Here is a 24127-nt window from a genome sequence, read left to right on the forward strand (position 1 = left end):
GTGAGTTTAGTCTTTATTTTTATTTTAAAGATGGGGGGGACCTGACATGGGTAAAACAAGCTTCATAGTTCATTTTAGCGGTGCTACTTTAACACGGAACACAGGGTGACAGCAGTTCTGGTATAATATGTTTATCGAAAGCCGGTGAACAAGTTTGTGAACAAGTGCACTGTGGCATTTGTCAGTGTCCCATGTATTTCCCACTTGGTTTCCTCTACGCATGTATTTCACAAATGAGAATGAATAAGGAATTGTTGAGCCTTTTCTTACTGCAGTAGACTAGCAAAAGTAAAGCACGCTTCACCCTTGTTCTCAGGATTCTCTTTAGGGTGCAAATCTGAAGCTTTTTTCTGTGTACTGCCTCTGCTTCCATCTACCTTGCTTTGACAGCCCTGAAAACCTCAGCTGCTTCCTGATCTGTTTAAAGCACAATCCCCTGTTAAAGTTGGAGTCTCGAGGGGAAGGTTAGGTTGACCCCTAAAGAATGAAATGCACGTGTCAAGCTTCACTAAGGTCTGTATCAGTGACAGAAACAGAGTCAAATGCCATAATAAAGGCCATTGGCAAAAGCAAGAAAACATTACATCAAATAAAATGTTATTTCAAGTGTTGTAGGTGGCATTTGTGAAACAGAGAGTTTTAACATGGAATTACAACGTGAAGTGTGTCTGTGGGCTTCTCAAGAGGGAGACTGAGAGTGCTGACTTTATGAAACAACCATTTCATACATTCAAACCCTAAAGCAGCAGTCAAGTTTACTTATTAGGCCTGATGAAGAATTACATTGGAAAAAGCTCAATCTGAGATTAGCTACTTCCGTATTCCTTTGCATAATGTTTCACTAAAACTCAACACATCCGTTGCTTATCCTCTGGTGGGGATGGAGAACAAAGTAATCTTGATTTCTGGTTTTTTTTTAAATGTTAATTTAAAAGATTTGGGGGGACATAGTGTTTTATTTGGTGTTTTGCATATAAACGACTGTGCAATGAGGGTGGGACTATATTTCAAACATTCTTCAGTGTTTAGCTGTACAGTCAGTGTGGAAAAGATAATGTTACTCACACTTTCTGAGGAGAGGTCCTCTGGCAGAAATATAGTCATCAGGTATTTCAAAAGAGAAAATCCTGAAGCCAAAATTCATTAAATGTTTTAAAATACTTTTAAACGCAGAAGAGAAATCACCACTAAACTCAGTGAGCTGTTGCAAGTAAACTTTCCATGGACTGGTATCCTCCCATTCTGAGGTCTTCATGGGATGCAGTATAAGTGCAGAGTTAGGAACCTGTGACTCAGTGCAATAGACCACACAGCTAAGTGACTTTGTGTTGCATGGCTAAATATTACTCCCCTATTAACTTTTTTTTATTAACTTAGATTGATGTATTGATATTGTAACCAGATGAATAATTTCATAGCGGGAAGAGAGGGACCTATTAACTTAGACTGATGTATTGATATTGTAACCAAATGAATAATTTCATAGCGGGAAGAGAGGGACCTGATAGGCTAATCCATCTTTGGGCTACAGCATTTCCTTATCTGAATATTACCTAACACAGTAAAAATGAGAATCAGATAACATTACTACAAAGAGATCATTCGAAATATTTTGGTATAAAAGGTGTGTTGGCGATAAGGACAAAATTGTGCCTTTTTTAAAACATAAAATTCAGCATTATTGGTACTCTGAAAAAAATCAAAGTGAATCAGCAAGGAAGGACCTGGAAAAGTGGAGAAAAACGTAAGGAAAAAGAAAAGAAAGATAAAAATTTATCCAACACTTTGCTAATGAGTAAATATGTAAAATCACTGGACTCAGAGATGGTTTGGGGCAAAATCTGTACTATATTCATCTTTATATCTCCAGTGCGTATTTGAGATGGCTGAATGATTGTGACAACATATAGAGGTTTGTGTATTAAGTTTAAATGATTTCCCTAAAAACCATGAAAGTTGGGATAGAGACGTTTGTAAGAGCCCGATTTAGATGTGTACACATTGTGTGTTCAGTTGGGCACACAATTATGATTGTAGTTGCTTAAACTGAAGCAGCAAAGGCTGCAGTTTCCTAGTGCGGACTCTGGGCGCCGCTGTTGGCCAAAGTGCAGACCTTGGTGCTCGCGATCTTCCTGCGCAGCCGCAGCGCACTTTCCAGGGCAGCCCCATCTCAGACTCGCTAGCGCGAGCATTTCACCCCTTCCTTCTCTGGAAAAGAAGAATCCCGGGCCCCCACTACTGGAATTAAAAGCCGATCGGAGCTCCAGACACCGGCAATACAGAGGTTGTTTGTAACCCCGCGTCTCCAGGCTGGTGAGCGAACTGAAGGGAGCCAGAGGGATGGGGAGCGGCGCTGGGGAGTGGGGCTGGGTTGAGAGGCGGCGAGTGCTCTTTCCCTTCCTGCTGTCTTTGTTCTGCCTGGCGCTCTCCGAGCAGATCCGCTACAGGATTCCCGAGGAAATGCCCAAGGGCTCGGTGGTGGGGAACCTGGCCAAGGACCTAGGGCTCCGTGTCCACGAGTTACCGACTCGAAAACTGCGGGTCAGTTCGGAGAAGCCTTACTTCACTGTGAGCACAGAGAGTGGAGAGTTACTTGTGAGCAGCAGGCTAGACAGGGAGCAGATATGCGGGAAGAAGCCAGCGTGTGTTCTGGAATTTGAGGCTGTTGCTGAAAATCCGCTGAACTTTTATCACGTGAATGTAGAGATCGATGATATCAATGACCACACGCCAAAATTCACGCAAACTGCTTTTGAACTTCAAATAAGCGAGTCCACAAAGCCTGGAGCACGATTTATCTTAGGATCTGCCCATGATGTAGATATTGGTACCAACTCTCTACAGAATTATCAGCTCAGCGCCAATGGTCATTTCTCACTCGTTAATAAAGAGAAATTAGATGGAGGTAAATACCCGGAGCTGGTTCTGAAGACGCCTTTAGATCGGGAAGACCAGAAATCCTACCACCTGACCTTGACTGCCTTGGACGGCGGGGATCCACCCCTAAGCAGCACTGCACAGATACAGGTCCTTGTAACTGACGCCAATGATAATGCCCCAGTATTCAGCCAAGACATATATAGGGTGAGTCTTCGGGAAAACGTGTCCCCGGGCACCACTGTGCTTCGGGTGATGGCCACCGATCAGGATGAGGGTGTCAATGCAGAGATCACCTTCTCTTTCAGCGAAGCAGATCGGATCACCCGGTTTGATGTGGATTCAAGTACCGGTATAATTACTATTCTAAATGCTTTAGATTTTGAAGATGTCAAAGAATATTCCATGGTTTTGGAAGCAAGAGATGGTGGAGGAATGATCGCACAATGTACAGTGGAGATAGAAGTCCTAGATGAAAATGACAACGTCCCAGAAGTGGTAATCCAATCTCTACCCGACTTAATTATGGAGGACACCGAGCTGGGAACATATATTGCTTTGTTCAAAGTCCGTGACAGGGATTCTGGAGACAATGGAGAAGTTACTTGTAAATTAGAAGATGACGTTCCGTTTAAAATACTCACTTCTTCAAAACACACGTACAAATTAGTGACAGATGGGGTTTTAGACCGGGAGCAGACCCCGGAATACAACGTCACCATAACAGCCACTGACAAGGGCAAGCCGCCACTTTCCTCTAGCATAAGTGTCACGTTGCACGTCGGCGATGTAAATGACAACGCTCCGGTGTTCCACCAGGCCTCATACGTAGTCCACGTGGCTGAGAACAACCCTCCTGGCGCTTCTATCGCTCAAGTCAGCGCCTCCGACCCCGACTTGGGGCCCAATGGCCTAGTGTCTTACGCCATCGTCGCCAGTGACCTGGAGCCGCGGGCGCTGTCGTCCTACGTGTCTGTGAACGCTCAGAGCGGGGTGGTGTTCGCGCAGCGCGCCTTCGACCACGAGCAGCTGCGCGCCTTCGAGCTGACGCTGCAGGCTCGTGACCAGGGCTCACCCGCGCTCAGCGGCAACGTTAGCCTCCGCGTGCTGGTGGACGACCGCAACGACAACTCGCCCAGGGTGCTGTACCCCGCGCTGGAGCCCGACGGCTCAGCGCTCTTCGATACAGTGCCGCGCGCGGCGCAGCCGGGCTACCTTGTGACCAAGGTGGTAGCTGTGGACGCAGACTCGGGGCACAACGCCTGGCTGTCCTACCACGTGCTGCAGGCCAGTGAGCCCGGGCTCTTCAGCCTGGGGCTGCGCACGGGCGAGGTGCGCACCGCTCGCGCTTTGGGCGACAGGGACGTGTCCCGCCAGCGCCTCTTGGTAGCTGTGCGCGACGGAGGGCAACCGTCCCTTTCTGCCACAGCCACGCTGCACTTGGTCTTCGCAGACAGTCTGCAGGAGGCCCTGCCAGACCTCAGCGATCGCTCTGCGCCCTCTGATCCCCAGGCGGAGCTGCAGTTTTACCTGGTCTTGGCTTTGGCCTTGATCTCCGTGCTCTTCCTCCTCGCGGTGATTCTGGCCATTGCCTTGCGCCTGCGAAGCTCCTCCAGCTCCACCCCCTGGAACTGCTTTCAGCCTGTCTTCTGCTCCAGGTCTGGACCCGTAGTTCCCCCCAACTACAGTGAGGGGACTTTGCCCTATTCCTACAATCTGTGTGTTGCACAGACAGGAAAGACCGAATTTAATTTCCTGGAATGTAGTGAGCAATTGAATTCAGGACAAGATATACTTTGTGGTGATTCATCTGGAGCTTTATTTCCACTATGTAATGCCAATGAGTCGACTTCCCAACCGGTGAGTTTCCTTAAAGCACAACTTGCTTTTCATTGTCCACATTCACAGGAAAATATGCCATTTTTGAGCTAATGTCTTAAGAAGTTAGTCATTTCGTTCTTCAAGAGAGGGGTCAAGTAGAAGTAATTATATGATTTTATAGGGGAGTTTTACCTAATAAGATTTTCCCCATAAATGTTTCATCTTCTCTCTTAATATTTAATGAACACATTTTAATTCCTAAACATACCATAAATAAAATAGTAGGCAGTCATTTAAGTAAAGACTTTGAAGCCAAATACTCGAAATTAGATATCTTTCCTCACTGATTTAACTGTTGTGGTTTCCATACTATTCTGGTGTTTTATTTCTTATATTTTAGTTTCTTACATTTTTTTTTTACATTTACTTCTTTTTTTGTTTCAAAAACTCCTAGAATATCTTACCCTGGGTTTTTATGTCCATGGACCCCTTGTAATTATATGTGATGTGCTGTACAGGTGTGCATGTGTGATCATTTTACTTAGCAGAAGGCCCGTTATGCTCCTCAGAAGATCAAAAGCATGTTCTGTTTTCTTGCGGCATAGGTTTTTTCAGGATTAATCTGTATGGAAGCTCATTCAATAGGCTCCGCCATCAAAGAAAAGACAATGCGTTTGCCTCTGTTGCTTTCCTCAGACATACACCTTGTGTATAATTTTAAAACTGTCTGATTTGCCATCCTAAAACTATGACTAGAGGTCATCTGATCATTCTCCTATCTCTAGGAGAGAAACAGAGTCTTAAATTCTTCAAAATTTTAGACGAACCTGCCATCTTGATGTGCACACAAAGGTGACAGTACATTGTATCAACCTTGCTAGGTTTCCCTTAGCAATGCTTCACTTAACAGCTTCTTTACAAACTGCAGACGGAAAGAGATTTTTGTAGTGACACTTACTGTTTGTCTTCTTAGTGATAACTATGTGTTCCTTAAAATTTTTTAGTGGTTCTTTTAACCAAAGTATGTGTTAAGGTAAAATAAACTTTAGAATATTGGCCTACCTTAAGAAGTTAATTAAGGCCACTTAAAAATTTAATCATTTCTCATTGGTGGAAGAGATGGGATGGAGATTTGCTTTCCAATGTATATTTATTTCTGCCTTTCAGAGATTCTCATTTCCACATAGAAAAATATAAATAATTTAAATAAAATAGCAGATCAATATACTCTCCAGTGAAACTTAAATTGTAAAAGCATACACCCTGTTAAGAATTCGCAGAATTGATTATTGAGTGATGAAAATAGCATTTTTAAATATGAGAAAGCAAAGACTCCCCACAAAGGTTACTATAATTAATTAAACCAATTAGAACAACTTCTGAGTCAACCACCTCCAATAGATCTATTTTAGTCTCAATATGAATTCATTTCCAGCAACAGTTGCGATTCTTACTTATTTGATAAACAGATGTTGAAGACATTCATGATAAAGCTTAGAACACCTGAGGGAAATAAAGTTATCATAATTTGTGTATTTTAAAAGAGCAACTGTCTTCCAGGAACGTGAGCCATTTAATATGATGCTAACCTTAAATCTGATCATTTAATAGTACTTTATAAAACTTTCACCCCACGCCATCCTATACTCCTTGGCAATTACTTCTAAAATATTAATTCAGGGAGAGATTAAATAAATATAAAACAAAGCCTCTAATTAAAAAAAAGGGGGGGGGGAACTAGTATTTTCCCAGTAATCTAGCATAGTGTATTGCATAGCTAAATGCGTGTAGTAACAGATTAGGACTCTAAGCGTCGCTGTTCACCTACTTGGAGAGAAATGCAACCAAAGCATCCTCTGGCTATACTCCCGGCTCCCACCTCATAAAGACGCGCAGATCCCACAGACGAACTCTTGGATTACAGCGAAACTCGGTCCCGAAATTTGGGGCATTCAGGCCTTCCGGTTCGTAACGGTAGTAAAATGGTAAGCAAGACACAGTATGCCTAGTGAAGACTCTGAGAGGATTCCGTAGCGAAAGAAAAATGGCCGCTCCAAATAAGTGGCGAGGACGCAGCGAGCTGGTCCTGCTGTGCCTTTTCCTCGGGACGCTGTGGGAGACCGGAACCGCGCAGATCCGCTACTCACTGCCGGAAGAGACAGACAAAGGCTATGCTGTAGGCAACATCTCCAAGGACTTAGGGCTAAAGTCACAAGAATTGGCGGAGCTCGGAGTTCGCATCGTCTCCAGAGGTAAGACTCAGCTCTTTGCTCTGAACCCGAAAAGCGGCGGCTTGGTCACGGCGGGCAGGGTAGACCGGGAGGAGCTCTGCGCTCAGAGCGCTCGGTGTCTGGTAAATATTAACATCCTGGTTGAGGGTAGAGGAAAACTTTTTGGAATAGAAATAGAAATAACTGATATCAATGACAATGCCCCAAAATTCCAGGATGAAAATCTGGAAGTCAAAATTAATGAAATCACTGCGCCTGGAACGCGTTATCCACTCCCAGAAGCCTTAGATGCGGACGTGGGCGTCAACTCCCTCCAGAGCTACCAGCTCAGCCCTGATCCCCACTTCTCCCTGGACTTGCAAACTGGAGACGATGGAACTATAAACCCAGAGCTGGTGCTGGAGCGCTCTCTGGACCGCGAGGAAGAGGCTGCTCACCACCTGGTCCTCATCGCCTCCGACGGCGGCGACCCTCGTCGCTCCAGCACGGTGCGCATCCTTGTGACAGTGCTGGATACAAACGACAATGCCCCAGTTTTTGCTCAACCGGTTTACCGAGTGAAAGTCCCAGAAAACGTGCCCCCTGGCACTCACCTGCTCACTGTAATAGCTACCGACCCGGACGAGGGAGCCAATGGAAAAGTGACATACAAATTCCGGAAAATCAATGAAAAACAATCTCCTTTCTTCCAACTTAATGAAAATACTGGGGAAATAACAACAGCAAATAGCCTAGACTATGAAGATTGTTCATCTTATGAAATGGAAATACAAGCTGAAGATGTAGGGGCACTTTTGGGGAGGACCAGAGTGCTCATTTCGGTGGAAGATGTAAACGACAATAAACCCGAAGTGATCATTACATCTTTGTTTAGCCCAGTCTTGGAAAATTCTCTTCCTGGGACAGTAATTGCCTTCTTGAATGTGCATGACCGGGACTCGGGAAAGAATGGTCAAGTTGTCTGTTACACACCTGATAATTTGCCTTTTAAATTAGAAAAGTCAATAGATAATTATTATAGATTGCTGACATGGAAATATTTGGATCGAGAAGAAGTCTCTATGTACAATATTTCGGTGATGGCCTCAGACCTAGGAGCTCCACCTTTGTCCACTGAAATTCACATCGCCTTGCACGTGGCAGATACCAACGACAATCCCCCAGCTTTCCCTCACGCCTCCTATTCAGCCTATATCCCAGAAAACAATCCCAGAGGCGCCTCCATCTTCTCGGTAACTGCACAAGACCCAGACAGTGAGGAGAACGCCCGGGTCACTTACTCCTTGACTGAAGGCACCCTCCAGGGAGCGCCGCTCTCCTCCTACATCTCCATCAACTCAGATACTGGTGTCCTCTACGCACTCCAATCCTTTGACTATGAGCAGATACAAGACTTGCAGCTACAGGTGACTGCCAGCGACAGTGGGAACCCACCACTCAGCAGCAACGTGTCGCTGAGCCTGTTCGTGCTGGACCAGAACGACAATGCCCCCAAGATCCTGTACCCTGCTTTTCCCACTGATGGCTCTACTGGAGTAGAGCTGGCTCCCCGCTCTGCGGAGCCCGGCTACCTAGTAACCAAAGTGGTGGCGGTGGACCGAGACTCAGGACAGAACGCTTGGCTGTCCTACCGCCTGCTCAAGGCCAGCGAGCCAGGGCTTTTCGCGGTGGGGGTGCACACAGGTGAGGTGCGCACAGCGCGGGCCCTGCAAGACAGAGATGCGCTCAAGCAAAGCCTCGTGGTGGCCGTCCAGGACCACGGACAGCCACCTCTCTCCGCCACCGTCACGCTCACCGTGGCGGTGGCCAACAGCATCCCTGACATCCTGGCTGATTTGAGCACCCTCGAATCTCCCGCCAACCCAGACGACTCTGGCCTCACGCTGTACCTGGTAGTGGCTGTGGCTGCAGTCTCCTGCGTCTTCCTCGCCTTTGTCATAGTGCTGTTTGCGCTCAAGCTGCGACGCTGGCACAGGTCTCGCCTGTTCCAGGCTGCCGGAGGCAGGTTGGCAGGTGTGCCCGCATCTCACTTTGTGGGCATCGATGGGGTACAGGCTTTCCTGCAGACCTATTCCCACGAGGTTTCCCTCACTGCAGACTCTGGGAAGAGCCATGTTATCTTTCCTCAGCCCAATTATGCGGACACGCTCATCAGCCAAGAGAGCTGTGAGAAAAACGATCCCTTCTTAACATCCATAGATTTTCATGAATGTAAGGATGAAGGCGCATGTGTTCAGGTGAGTTCTGTTCTTTATTTTTATTTTTAGAAGAGTTGTATTTGGTAGGACTTTATGTGTTTTCAAAAAAGCATGCAAAGATTTAAACAACAAACAAAAAACCCACTGCTGTCTAGTCAATTCTGACTCATAGAGACCCTGAAGGACAGAGTAAAACTGCCCCATAGGGTTTCCAAGGCTACAATCTTTACGAAAACAGACTCCCACATCTTTCTTTCACAGAGCAGCTTGTGGGTTCCAACCACTGACCTTTCGATTAGCAGACCAGTGCTTAACCATTGTGCCACCAGGAATATAGAGTTGAAAAAAAAGTTTTCAACACAACAAAAGTTTTGGGTTTATTTTAGTAGTGGTACTTTAAAATTGAACGCTGTCATCAGTTGTTTCACTTGATTTCAAAAGCCTTGGACAAGATATTTTCATTATGAACTCTCAACTTTTTTTAAGCCTTCTTCTGTTTTATTCTTATTGTCACTCATTGGCTTGAGAATTAGTTACCCACCCACTCAGGGTAAGTTTGCTATTGTACTGCTTTCTTTTGTATGTACAAATGACCTATATATATTCTAAATTAGGACTCAGAAAGAATTTTTGAGACTTCTAAATCCTGGTATTAGCTTAGTAAAAGTAAAACGCATCTCAGAATATTTAGGAGTATGTGTAAGGTTTGGACCCATAACTAGGCTCTTAAAATTTTCTTCAGTTTAAACCTCTTTTCTGATCCCTTCAAAACTTTTTACTACTTTTTACCATATTTTGAAATATAAATCAGTTTTAAAGGATGGATCCCTAAATATTATGTCTGTTTGTCAATGACCACCCAGGCCTTTTATCAGTGCATACATGGAATCTAAAGCTGGGAATGGCTACTGGTCTCCCAAAAAATAAAATACAATCAAGTCAGGTCTGAAATAAAATATGGTTTCAAACTCCTGAAAGTGAGTTTTGTAAAATACAGAAGAACAGGTTTCAATAGAGTTCCAATGAGCTGCTCTGGCTGCGCAGCCGCGTGTAATGTGTCTGCAGGCTCCTGAAGACAAAGAATTGGGCAACCTTGGTTTTAAGAACAAGAGTTTCATGTGCACAAATTCTAAACAAGCTGATCAAGTCTGTTTAAAATGATGCAACCTGGACTTCACACTTTCTGTATTCTGTGGTGTTTGAATAAATTTAACCCTCTGATTTCACTGTCATCAGGTGGAAGAGGATGACATGGTAAATCTTGCTCTTTATGAAAAGGCTATATCTCTAGGATTGTTCAGTGTTCTGTCCTGTTTTGCATATAGATGACTATACAGTGAGGTGGGAGTTAACTTTATACTTTTTGCGGTGTTTGGATGCACAGTCATTTGATGGGACAACTATATTACTGATACTTTGCAAGTTTAAAAGGTGTGAAGTTACCCTAATAAAAAAGAAAATCCATACCCTGCCGCAAAATGTTCGCTAATCATTTAAATTTTTTTAAACAAATTGAATTAATAAGAATTAGACCAAATCTCACTTTATTCAGTAAATTTATGCAAATAAACATACCATGAGCTCAATTTTTCCAGTTGCAAAGCCATTGCCTCAGTGTATCACAGGTGCATAGATGAACGAATGAATTTATGCACTATAAAGGTCATGACATAATTCAAGTGATATAAAGAAAGGAATCAGGGGCATTTGGTTGGGTAAATCATCTCATGGCTACCTCTCAGGAACAATTTTCTTGATTGAATAATTTTTCAAACTAGTCAAAAGAGTAAAAAGAAAATAATTTATAAAGACAACATTGATATCAGGAAGAAAAGGTGGTTGGAGATTGGTGCAAAACTGCACACCTTTACAAAATAATTTCCAACTCATATATGTGGTACAAACATTATATGAAAATGTCGGAGGAATAAAATTTGACGAAAGAAGGATAAGAATTATTTCAGCATATCTTAGATAATAAAGAGAAGTGAAAGCAGTAGATTATGAAGTTCCTGAGGGCACGTACTGTGTCTTATTCATTGCTGTATAGCCACTGCAGACCTGACCCTAAGGTACGAGTTCAAACATGGTTGTAGCATGCGAAATAAATGGACCAATATTTGTAGGTGTGTATAAAGACTCAGCATGATATTCCTAGCACTTTTAAAACTTGAGGACAGATATCTTAACGGAAGTGTTTATAATTTAAGCTTTTATAGACATAAAAACTTGTCTTTGTCAATTAGACCAGAATGCTTGTAGCTGCTTAAACTGAAGCAGCAAAGGCTGCAGTTTCCTAGTGCGGACTCTGGGCGCCGCTGTTGGCCAAAGTGCAGACCTTGGTGCTCGCGATCTTCCTGCGCAGCCGCAGCGCACTTTCCAGGGCAGCCCCATCTCAGACTCGCTAGCGCGAGCATTTCACCCCTTCCTTCTCTGGAAAAGAAGAATCCCGGGCCCCCACTACTGGAATTAAAAGCCGATCGGAGCTCCAGACACCGGCAATACAGAGGTTGTTTGTAACCCCGCGTCTCCAGGCTGGTGAGCGAACTGAAGGGAGCCAGAGGGATGGGGAGCGGCGCTGGGGAGTGGGGCTGGGTTGAGAGGCGGCGAGTGCTCTTTCCCTTCCTGCTGTCTTTGTTCTGCCTGGCGCTCTCCGAGCAGATCCGCTACAGGATTCCCGAGGAAATGCCCAAGGGCTCGGTGGTGGGGAACCTGGCCAAGGACCTAGGGCTCCGTGTCCACGAGTTACCGACTCGAAAACTGCGGGTCAGTTCGGAGAAGCCTTACTTCACTGTGAGCACAGAGAGTGGAGAGTTACTTGTGAGCAGCAGGCTAGACAGGGAGCAGATATGCGGGAAGAAGCCAGCGTGTGTTCTGGAATTTGAGGCTGTTGCTGAAAATCCGCTGAACTTTTATCACGTGAATGTAGAGATCGATGATATCAATGACCACACGCCAAAATTCACGCAAACTGCCTTCGAACTTCAAATAAGTGAGTCTGCACAGCCAGGTACGCGGTTTATATTAGAGGGAGCAGAAGATGCGGATATTGGCTCGAACTCTCTACAAAACTATAAACTCACTCCTAGTCCTGGTTTCTCACTGATAACTAAGGAAAAAAAAGATGGCAGTAAATACCCTGAACTGGTGTTGGAGAAACCTTTAGACCGGGAACAGCAGAGTCACCATCGCTTAGTCCTGAATGCCTTGGACGGCGGGGATCCAACCCTAAGCGGCACCACTGAGCTCCAGATCCGGGTTACTGATGCCAATGATAACCCCCCTGTATTCAGCCAGGACGTGTACAGGGTCAGCCTTCGGGAAAACTTGCCCCCTGGCACCCCTGTGCTCCAGGTGTCAGCCACCGACCAGGACGAGGGCGTCAACTCAGAAATCACTTATTCCTTCCACAGAGCTGGCCAAGTCTTTGATCTCAATTCAAACAGCGGGGAAATTACAACTCTAAAGACGTTGGATTTCGAAGAAATCAAAGAATATTCTATAGTGGTGGAAGGGAGGGACGGTGGAGGACTCGTCGCACAATGTACGGTTGAAATTAATATTCAAGATGAAAATGACAACAGCCCAGAAATTACAGTTCATTCTCTACTCGAAATGATTCTGGAAAACACAGTGCTGGGAACACTGATTGCTTTGATCAAAATACATGACCAAGATTCTGGGGAAAATGGGGAGGTTGATTGTTGGTTAGAAGGTGTAGTCCCTTTTAAGGTAATGTCTTCGTCCAGAAATTCATACAAGTTGGTGACAGACGGAGCCCTGGACCGAGAGCAAACACCAGAGTACAATGTCACAATCAGAGCCACTGACAGAGGCAAGCCGCCACTCTCCTCCAGAACAAGCGTCACTCTGCACATCGCTGACATCAACGACAACACGCCAGTTTTCCACCAGGCCGCCTATGTGGTCCACGTGGCCGAAAACAACCCTCCCGGTGCTTCCATTGCTCAAGTCAGCGCTTCTGACCCGGACTTGGGGCCCAACGGACATATATCCTACTCTATCTTGGCCAGCGACCTGGAACCGCGGGCACTGTCTTCTTACGTGTCTGTGAACGCGCAAAGCGGCGTGGTGTTCGCGCAGCGCGCCTTCGACCACGAGCAGCTGCGCGCCTTTGAGCTGACGCTGCAGGCGCGTGACCAGGGCTCGCCCGCGCTCAGCGCCAACGTTAGCCTCCGCGTGCTGGTGGACGACCGCAATGACAACGCGCCCAGGGTGCTGTATCCAGCGCTGGGGCCCGACGGCTCAGCGCTCTTCGACACAGTCCCACGCGCCGCGCAGCCGGGCTACCTTGTCACCAAGGTGGTGGCGGTGGACGCAGACTCTGGGCACAACGCCTGGCTGTCCTACCACGTGCTACAGGCCAGCGAGCCCGGACTCTTCAGCCTGGGGCTGCGCACGGGCGAGGTACGGACAGTGCGTGCCTTGGGCGACAGGGACGCGGCCCGCCAGCGCCTGCTGGTCGCCGTGCGCGACGGAGGGCAACCGTCCCTCTCTGCTACAGCCACGCTGCACCTGGTCTTCGCAGACAACCTGCAGGAGGCGCTGCCAGACCTCAGCGACCGCCCGGCGCCCCATGACCCCCAAGCTGAGCTGCAGTTTTACCTGGTCTTGGCTTTGGCCTTGATCTCCGTGCTCTTCTTCCTCGCGGTGATTCTGGCCATTGCCATGCGCCTGCGAAGCTCCTCCAACTGCGCCCCCTGGAACTGCTTTCAGCCTGGCTTCTGCTCCAAGTCTGGACCCGTAGTTCTCCCCAACTACAGTGAGGGGACTTTGCCTTATTCTTACAATCTGTATGTTGCACAGACAGGAAGGACGGAATTTAATTTCCTGAAATGTAATGAGCAATTGAATTCAGGACAAGACATAGTCTGCGGTGATCCTTCAGGGGCCTTATTTCCACCGTGTAGTTCAAGTGAGTGGACTTCTCATCCTGAGATTCTAACGCCGGTGAGTTTCATTTCAGTGTCTCTTCCTTTTTACCATCTACCCAATTTTCCGTATTTACATGAAAATATTTCCATTATCATATCTAGTCAGTTGTCTTAAGAAAGTTATAGTGAGTCAAAAAGCTGGCGTTTCTTTTCTTCAAGGACAGCATGAATTGGGAGTACCATGGGTGGTGAAAAAGGTTTGCACTTGAATACTAAATTAAAGGTTGGCGGTTGGAACCCACCCAGCAGCGCCTCGGAAGAGAGACCTGACAATCTCCTTCCATAAGGATTACAGTCAAGAAAACACTAATGAGCAGTTCTACTCTGTAACACCTGGGGTCGCCATAAGTCGGAATCAGCTTGTTGGCAAGGTTTTTTTTTTGTATGTGGCTTATGAAATGGAGGTATCTTATTACCAAGCTCAAATTACAAAGTAGTAAGGGTGTGGTCTTAGCTTCACAGCAAAAAGAATGGACAACTTTCTTCTCTTTTTTTCCAAGCTAATGAAATTTACTCATGAATTGTCTCATTCACTATTCAACATATATTTAAATTTTTATTATAAGCTAACATTTGATCTAAAGTAGGTAATTCAACTTTTAGAGCAAAGTAATTATGTTACTACTAGGTATCTTCCCTCACCAATTTCACTGTCAAAGTTTACATCTCTTTCTTGTGTTTATTCCTTATGTCTGGTTCCTTATACCTACCTAATTGATTCATGATTCTTTGAATCCCCTAAAATTGTATAAAATATGCTGGGAGAGAGAGAGAAAGAGAGCACTCAATGAACTCATTAGAAGGTCCACATTATTGTATTTTCTCTTTCGACATTGGTTCATGGATCCAAAATCCTCTCCTTCCTCTTATAGTTGCCAGAAGAAGAAACTTGATAAAAGAAAAGGAAAAGTTATTGCCTCTATTTATTTTGCTCTGATCCCTAACATATAATCATTGAAGAAAAAAGGAAAGAGGAGACACTGGATTGTTGTTGTTGTTTGGAACTCTACATATAAAAGTGATAGAGGTTTTCTGTTATCCTTTTATCTCTAGGATGGAAAGGGAATCCTGCATTCTTCCATTTTTAAGGCAAAAACTACTAGTGTGGTATGCATGCAAAGTTGCCATTACATAGTATCAGCCTTTTGCTTGGTTTCCTTTAGCAAATGCTTCAGTTAATGGCTTCTTTACGAACTGTTGGAGATTTCTTATAATGGCACTTATTTTTTACTTTTTAGTGATAAACATTTGTTCCTATATTTTGTTCAGTTTAAATGACCCTAAGAACATATGCCTTAAATAAAAAGTTTAAGACTACTTTAAAATTGCATAGGAGTGAGATAGACACTGACTTTTCACCGTGTACTCATTTGACTCTTCCAAATGCTGTATTCAAACAGAAAAAAATTAGTCTTTTTAAATAGTGGGAAAGTTTTAACAGTCACAAAAATGAGAATTTTAAAACTTTAATTCTGTAAAACTTAAGCAGTATTAGGTGACAATATACATATATAACTCTTAACTAATTTATTTTCATAAAGGAAATTTTTCTACTGGAATTTTACATCAAAGTAAATTTAAACATATAAAAATAATTCAAAAGTAAATAATATAGCCATATATAGTTGTTCAAAAAGTTACTTAATATACACATATTAATATATAACATATAAAATTTAGAAAAATTAGAATTTTTCCAGAGCATTGCACGTCTTAATTACTTAAATCTTAATTACTGAAATAGTTAAGATGTACAGAAAAAATTGAAGCACCACAAAAAAGAATCTGGAGTTTTATACATATATAGAGAGAGAGAGAGAGCAAAATTCTATCGAGAATAAGTTAATGTAATAGTAACCAAAAAGTCTAGTGAGTTAGTAATACATGTATAGAAATTTCACCCTACTTGAACTCCTACTGGGATATCTACAAATGGCAATTGATTTTGGAATATGAATGCAGTAACCCATTAGAGACTATGAAGTCGTAATTTCAAAAAAAGTAGTGTTTTCATCAGCCATCTATAATCAAGTATTGCTTATCTCAGTGGGTGTAGTAACGCCTTAAGACTCTGAGCGCCGCTGTTCACCAACTCTGTGAAAAACCTCAGGGTGCTGTATCCGGATTTTCAGAGCTACAAGTACACAAAGCCCCGCAGATTCCGCAAACCGGCTCCGGGGCTCCGGCACACCTCAGCCTCTTAACTTGGGGGCAATCAAGCTTTTTCCTGAAGAAAAAGATCACCATACTTGCAAAAGGGAAAAGGAACCTAACGAGTCAACGTCTACAAACAGAATTCTGAGAAAGTTCCTTAGCGAAGCAACAATGGCAGCTCCAAAGAGTCGCCAGCAAAACAGAAGATTAGTCCTGCTGGGCTTTTTCCTGGGGACGCTGTGGGAGTCCACAGCCAGTCAGATCCGATATTCAATGCCTGAAGAGACAGAAAAAGGCTATGCTGTGGCCAACATCTCCAAGGACCTGGGGTTGGAACTCCGGGAGCTGTCAGAGCGCAGAGTCCGCATCGTCTCCAGAGGTAAGACCCAGCTCTTTGCTCTGAATCCCAAAAGCGGCAGCTTGATCACTGCGGGCAGGGTAGATCGGGAGGAACTCTGCGCTCAGAGCGCACCATGTTTAGTTAACTTTAAAGTCCTGATTGAAGACAGAGTACAACTTTATGGAATTGAAATAGAAGTAACTGATATCAATGACAACGCCCCAAAATTCCAGGATGAAAATCTGGAAGTCAAAATTAACGAAATCGCTCCGCCTGGAACTCGTTATCCACTCCCAGAAGCCTTAGATGCGGACGTGGGCGTCAACTCCCTCCAGAGCTACCAGCTCAGCCCCGATCCCCACTTCTCCCTGGACTTGCAAACTGGAGACGATGGAACTATAAACCCAGAGCTGGTGCTGGAGCGCTCTCTGGACCGCGAGGAAGAGGCTGCTCACCACCTGGTCCTCACCGCCTCCGATGGCGGCGACCCTCGTCGCTCCAGCACGGTGCGCATCCTTGTGACAGTGCTGGATACAAATGACAATGCCCCAGTTTTTGCTCAACCGGTTTACCGAGTGAAACTTCCAGAGAACATGCCCCGGGGTACCCGGCTGCTAACTGTAAGAGCTGCGGACCCAGATGAGGGAGCCAATGGAAAAGTGGCATATAAATTCTGGAAAATTAATGAAAAACAATCTCCATTATTCCAACTTAATGAAAATACTGGGGAAATAGCAACAGCAAAAAGTCTAGATTATGAAGAATGTGCTTTTTATGAAATGGAAATACAAGCTGAAGATGGTGGGGGATTAAAGGGTCGGACCAAAGTGCTCATTTCTGTGGAGGATGTAAATGACAATAGGCCAGAAGTGACCATTACATCTCTGTTTAGCCCAGTGAGGGAAGACGCTCTTCCGGGAACCGTAATGGTTCTTTTTAATGCTCATGACAGAGACTCTGGAAAGAATGGTCAAGTTGTCTGTTCTATCCAGGAGAACCTACCATTTAAATTAGAAAATTCAATTGATGATTATTATCGATTGTTGACAGCCCAAATTCTTGACAGAGAAAAAGTCTCTGAGTATAACATCACAGTGACAGCGACCGACAGAGGAACCCCGCCCCTGTCCACAGAAACTCACATCACCTTGCATGTTGCTGACATCAACGACAATCCACCTGCCTTCTCTCGTGCCTCCTACTCAGTCTACCTCCCGGAAAATAATCCCAGAGGCACCTCTATCTTCTCTGTGACTGCTCATGACCCAGATAGGGAGGAGAACGCCAGGGTTATTTACGCCCTGACAGAGGACACCATCCAGGGGGCACCACTGTCCTCCTACGTCTCCATCAACTCTGACACAGGTGTCCTGTATGCACTCCGATCTTTCGACTATGAGCAGTTCCGAGACCTACAGATGCGTGTCACCGCAAGTGATAGTGGGAATCCGCCACTCAGCAGCAATGTATCGCTGAGCCTGTTTGTGCTGGACCAAAACGACAACATACCAGAGATCCTGTACCCCACCCTCCCCACTGATGGTTCCACCGGCGTGGAGCTGGCGCCGCGCTCGGCAGAGCCTGGCTACTTGGTGACCAAGGTGGTGGCGGTGGACAGAGACTCGGGTCAGAACGCCTGGCTGTCCTACCGCCTGCTCAAGGCCAGTGAGCCAGGACTCTTCACGGTGGGGGTGCACACCGGCGAGGTGCGCACTGCGCGGGCCCTGCAGGACAGAGACGCGCTCAAGCAGAGCCTGGTGGTGGCCGTCCAGGACCACGGCCAGCCTCCTCTCTCGGCCACTGTCACGCTCACCGTGGCCGTGGCGGACAGCATCCCTGATGTCCTGGCCGACCTGAGCAGCCTCGAGGTCCCTGCGGACCCAGAAGCTTCCGGGCTGACGCTTTACCTTGTAGTGGCTGTGGCAGTGGTCTCCTGCGTCTTCCTTGCCTTTGTCATTGTGGTGCTGGCTTTCAGGCTGCGGCGCTGGCACATGTCGCACCTACTGCAGACTTCTGGCAGCGTGTTGCCAAGCCTGCCAGCCTCGCACTTTGTGGGCGTGGACGGGGTACGGGCCTTCCTGCAGACCTATTCCCACGAGGTCTCGCTCACCGCGGACTCGCGGAAGAGCCACCTGATCTTCCCCCAGCCCAACTACGCGGACACACTTATTAGCCAGGAGAGCTGTGAGAAAAGCGAGCCTTTGTGTGTTTCAGATGAGTCCAAGATTCCTATCGAAGACACGCCTTTGGTTCCAGTAAGTTCTATTTCATCCTTTTTCTTCTAAGAAGTTGCTCTCTCTTTAGGTTTCTGCATTTCAGATAGGGTAATTCGATTTTAATGGTTTTCTCACCTTTATTTAAGCTTTCATGGGGCCTAATTTTTGTTCCAAACTCCAAAGGAGGCATTTATTGATTACATCACGTATATAGTTTTCACTGTCTCATAATAATTAGCCTAATCTCAATGAAAGCTATTCCTCTTAGGTCAGCTCTCATTATCTTGCACTGATTCCGACTTTCAGGTCGCGGTGATTTGTTATTGGGTCGGGTTACAGTGATTGGCTCACTACTAATTCCTAGGACTGAATTCCCATTCCTGAAGTTTGTTGATTAATATCTCCAATGGCCAGTTTGTAAAATTCTTATCCCTAAAACCATCTCTACAGCTGATGCTATTTTTGTAAGCACATCTGTTTAGTAAGGGTAAATTAATAACCAAACAAATTTATTCTTCTTAGAGAAACAGTAACTCAAAGCCCTCCTGTTTATATGACTGGACAACACCCCTTTGAAGTGTAGAGGCCATTTGCATGTAGACTTTTCTTAAATTTGAGGAAGATCCAAGCTTCGGTTATATCATCTATTTCCAAACCACAGTGAAGCATGCTTTTATTACCTTAATGGTGAAAATTGTAACATCCTTATTCCCATACTCTACAAAGGTTTTAAGCTCTTAACATTGTATGTAGGTTATGTTCCTGAATAATCTTAGGAATCTGACAAATTCTTGATGTTAGATTATAAAGGATAGTTTGCACTCTTTCTTCGTGTAGTTTATGCTTACTCAAGAGGGGTTCTGAGATTGTGGATGGATGAAACTAGGGAAATAAAAATTCTACTTCAAGTATCTGTTATTTCTGGCTCAATTCCTCAACCTTTGAGGCTGGAAATAAATCTGAATATGGGAGATTATTTAGGAAAAGATTCTTGGGAATTGCTATGGAGTAATATATTACTGAATTTAGTGATAAAAAGGAATAATATATTAATTTAATTAAAGCATAAATATTGTCAGGTGTCAATTAACAAATGACATTCCAGAAAACGATTTGAAAATAACATTCAAAGTTGACACAAAATTCTAAACATGTGATCATAAATACATTGGTGACTGCTGACGTTTCCATGGAAATAGAATTATTTTGCCATTGTAATTATTTTTGGAACTCATGTTGTTTTACTTATGAGCAAACAAAGAATACCATGTCTGGAAATCCATTAAGAGATACAGACTAATACAGAGATAAATATTTCAGACACTATTCCTTTGCTAGTGGGAAAGAACTAAAGCATCGTTCAGGGTCATATTTTAAACCATGCAACAGGAAAATTGTCATTTTTAGATTTCTATCCCAAGGATTAACCTTTAGAACTTAGTATTCATTAATATTAAAATATACTTTAATTTGGGAAAATGTGGTAACATAGATAGTTGATGGTAGGCAGTCTCTGGCTATTCGCTTCCACACACAAAAAAAAGTCACTTGCCTTTAAAAACAACACACGGCTCACTGGATGGATGAATGGGCAGAGTGTAGAAAGTGCTGAATTCTAGTTTTCTAGGCAGGATTTATTGTGAATTAGTAACAGATTATAGAACATGGTAGGATTAGAGATTAAATTTCTGCCCTTCTTAATGTCTCATCTTAAAAAGAAGTGTTAATTCAAATGATGTGTCTTCAAAATAGTGGGGGAGTGGAGTATATATTCAACAATATTGCCTTGTGTGGATAATAGTTGAAGCTGGGTGGTGGGTATATGAGGGTTCAATATACCATACTCTCTACTTTTGTATAAGTTTAAAATGGTCCACAATAAATCTCTCTAAAACCCCAAGCATATAAATATCTTCTGTAATACTATGGTAAAACTCAAAATGGGACCTATTATATAACAGCATCATCGAAGAGCAATAAATACATTCTGGAGATAATGACTTGGATTCAAAACTGAAAACCGAGGCTGCGGTCCCACACTCAGCCTCTGGGCGCCGCTGTCGGCCAGTGCAGAGCAAGCGCTGACGCCCGGGATCCCTCAGCCTCCAATCTGGGATTTCCTGCGCAGCCACCAACACAGAAGGAAACCCGTTCACACACTGAAGCTCCCGGCTGCGCAGATCCTGCCCAGCGCACACGGATTCCCAGACCCGAGACTGGGGGCTCCGCCTGTCCGGGGCCGAACGCTCTTCCGGGGACGCCGCGGACTGCAGTTCCTTCAGCCTCCCAGAAACGCGGGGGCCCAGAGAGAACCGGAGCGCGGAATGGGAGGGAGCTGCGCGCAGAGGCGCCTGGCCGGCCGGCGACAGGTACTGTTTGCCTTCCTGCTGCCTTTGTTCTGCCCCGCGCTCTGCGAGCCGGTCCGCTACGCGATTCCCGAGGAGCTGGCCAAGGGCTCCGTGGTGGGGAACCTCGCCAGGGACCTAGGGCTCAGTGTCCAGGATGTGTCGGCTCGGAAGCTGCGAGTTAGCGCGGAGAAGCCGCATTTCAACATAGACTTGGAGAGCGGGAACCTGCTTGTGAAGGACCGAATAGATCGTGAACAGATATGCAGAGAGAGAAGAATATGTGAGTTGCAGCTGGAAGCAGTGGTGGAAAATCCTTTAAATATTTTTCATGTCATTGTGGTTGTTGAGGATATTAACGACCACGCCCCTCAATTCGATAAAAAGGATATACGTTTAGAAATTTTTGAATCTGTATCGATTGGTGCACGAATATCCCTTGATCCTGCCACGGACCCCGATATAAGCACGAACTCAGTTAAAGATTATCAGATAAACCCTAATCCTTATTTCTCGTTATTAGTTAGAGTTAATTCCGATGGTGGTAAATACCCCGAGTTGTCTCTGGAGAAATCCCTAGATCGAGAAAAGCAGAGGTCTCATCACTTGATATTGACTGCCTCGGACGGAGGGGACCCGCCCCGTAGTGCCACAGCGAGCATAGAAATCTTTGTCAGGGACACCAACGATAACCACCCGGTGTTCAGTAAAGACGAATATAGAATCAGTCTTAGTGAAAATCTGCCTCCGGGAACCTCTGTGTTTCGGGTATCAGCCACTGACCAGGACGAGGGGATCAATGCGGAGATCAGCTACTACTTCCGGAGCACTACTCAGAGCACAAGGCACATGTTCTCGGTGGATGAGAAAACAGGTGTGGTTACCAATAACCAGTCTTTGGATTTTGAGGATGTGGCAAGATACATCATGGAGGTGGAAGCCAAGGACGGAGGTGGACTCTCCACTCCATGTAAAGTAATCATAGAAATCCTAGATGAAAACGACAACAGCCCAGAAATAATCATCACGTCCCTCTCTGATCACATTTTGGAGAATTCACTCCCTGGAATGGTTGTTGCCCTCTTCAAAACACGGGACAGAGATTCTGGGGAAAACGGAGAAGTATTGTGTAGTATAGGAAGAGACATTCCTTTCAAGATTCATTCTTCTTCTACAAATTACTACAAGCTGGTGACTGATGGGATTCTGGACCGAGAGCAGACTCCAGAATACAACATCACCATTACAGCAACCGACAAAGGCAAGCCACCCCTCTCCTATAGTACAAGCGTCACCCTTCACATCACGGACGTCAACGACAACGCGCCAGTTTTCCACCAGGCCTCTTATGTCGTCCACGTGCCTGAGAACAACCCACCTGGCGCCTCCATAACACACGTCAGTGCCTCGGATCTGGACATGGGAACTAACGGCCAAGTGTCCTACTCCATCGTGGCCAGTGATCTGGAGCCGCGGGCCCTGTCTTCTTACGTGTCTGTGAGCGCGCAGAGCGGGGTGGTGTACGCGCAGCGCGCCTTCGACCACGAACAGCTACGCGCCTTCGAGCTGACGCTGCAGGCGCGTGACCAGGGCTCGCCCGCGCTCAGCGCTAATGCGAGCCTGCGCGTGCTGGTGGACGACTGCAATGACAACGCGCCCAGGGTGCTGTATCCAGCGCTGGGGCCCGATGGCTCAGCGCTCTTTGACACGGTACCTCGAGCTGCGCAGCCTGGCTACTTGGTCACCAAGGTGGTGGCGGTGGACGCAGACTCTGGGCACAACGCCTGGTTGTCTTACCACGTGCTGCAGGCCAGCGAGCCCGGGCTGTTCAGCCTGGGGCTACGCACAGGTGAGGTGCGTACAGCGCGTGTCTTGGGCGACAGGGACGCGTCCCGCCAGCGCCTGTTGGTCGCTGTACGCGATGGAGGACAGCCGCCTCTCTCAGCCACTGCTACGCTGCTCCTGGTGTTCGCAGACAGCCTGCAGGAGGCGCTGCCGGACCTCAGCGACCACCCGGCGCCTTCTGACCCCCAGGCGGAGCTGCAGTTTTATCTGGTGGTGGCCTTGGCCTTGATCTCTGTGCTCTTCCTCCTCGCAGTAATTCTGTCCATCGCCCTGCACCTGAGACGCAACTCCAGCCCCACCACCTGGAGCTGCTTTCAGCCTGGTTTCTGCTCCAAGTCTGGACCCGTTGTTCCCCCCAACTACAGCGAGGGAACTTTGCCCTATTCCTACAATTTGTGTATTGCGCAGACGGGAAAGACAGAGTTTAATCTCCTAAACTGTAGTGAGCCCTTGCATTCCAAACAAGACATAGTTTGCGATGATTCTTCTGGGGACTTATTTCCACTTCCTGGTGGGGATGACTTGACCTCACGTCCCAAGACTCTAACACCGGTGAGTTCCATTTTTGTGTCTTCTCCAATCTCCTAGTTTCTCATATTTCAAGGGTACTACTTCATTTACAGAAACCTTGGTAGTATAGTGATTAAGAGCTATGATTGCTAACCAAAAGGTCGGCAGTTTGAATCCACCAGGCGCTCCTTGGAAACACTACGGGGCAGTTCTACTCTGTCCTTTAGGGTCACTAGGAGTCAGAATCAACTCAACAGCAACAGGTTTTTACTTCATTTTCATGTCTGGAATCCGATTTAGCAAATACATAGCAAATCACCATCTTGTCTTCTTAACGTTGACTCTTTGGCAATTATATTTTTCAAAAGATTTATTTGGTTCATGAATTGCTCTGTAGAATGCAACCACATTGGAGGTGTCTTGTCAAGCTCTGATTAGCAAAGTAGAGGTAGTGGCCCTAGCTTCTAAATAAATAAATCCTGCCTATTTGAACATGCTGAGATTTAACGTGACTTTTCCGTATCCTATTTATGGATTTTTAAATTTTTTAACTATTCAGACAAGCATTTAAATATCAAAGCGAGTACTCCTTTCAAAGAAACGTTTATTGCAAAGAACCTCTAAGGTGTCTTTAA

At 45.6% G+C, this 24127-nt stretch overlaps 1 protein-coding gene across 15 annotated transcripts in view; it reads left to right on the top strand.

Annotated features, from left to right (window-relative positions):
• Nucleotides 1-24127, top strand: part of LOC126070084 (protocadherin gamma-C4) — a 166448-nt gene that overhangs the window by 46282 nt on the left and 96039 nt on the right. Inside the window, exons 1-2 of one of the 15 annotated variants that reach the window (XM_049873907.1) lie at nucleotides 9173-14098; nucleotides 16130-16391. The exons of 9 other annotated variants lie outside the window; for them this stretch is intronic. In XM_049873907.1, the coding sequence (XP_049729864.1) occupies nucleotides 11693-14098; nucleotides 16130-16138 (2415 nt within the window). In that variant the 5' untranslated portion in view covers nucleotides 9173-11692 and the 3' untranslated portion in view covers nucleotides 16139-16391. 5 more of the 15 variants (XM_049873881.1, XM_049873902.1, XM_049873900.1 and 2 more) reach the window with 5 other exon arrangements.

This window comes from Elephas maximus, chromosome 2, assembly GCF_024166365.1.
Source record: "Elephas maximus indicus isolate mEleMax1 chromosome 2, mEleMax1 primary haplotype, whole genome shotgun sequence".
Lineage (NCBI taxonomy): Eukaryota > Metazoa > Chordata > Mammalia > Proboscidea > Elephantidae > Elephas > Elephas maximus.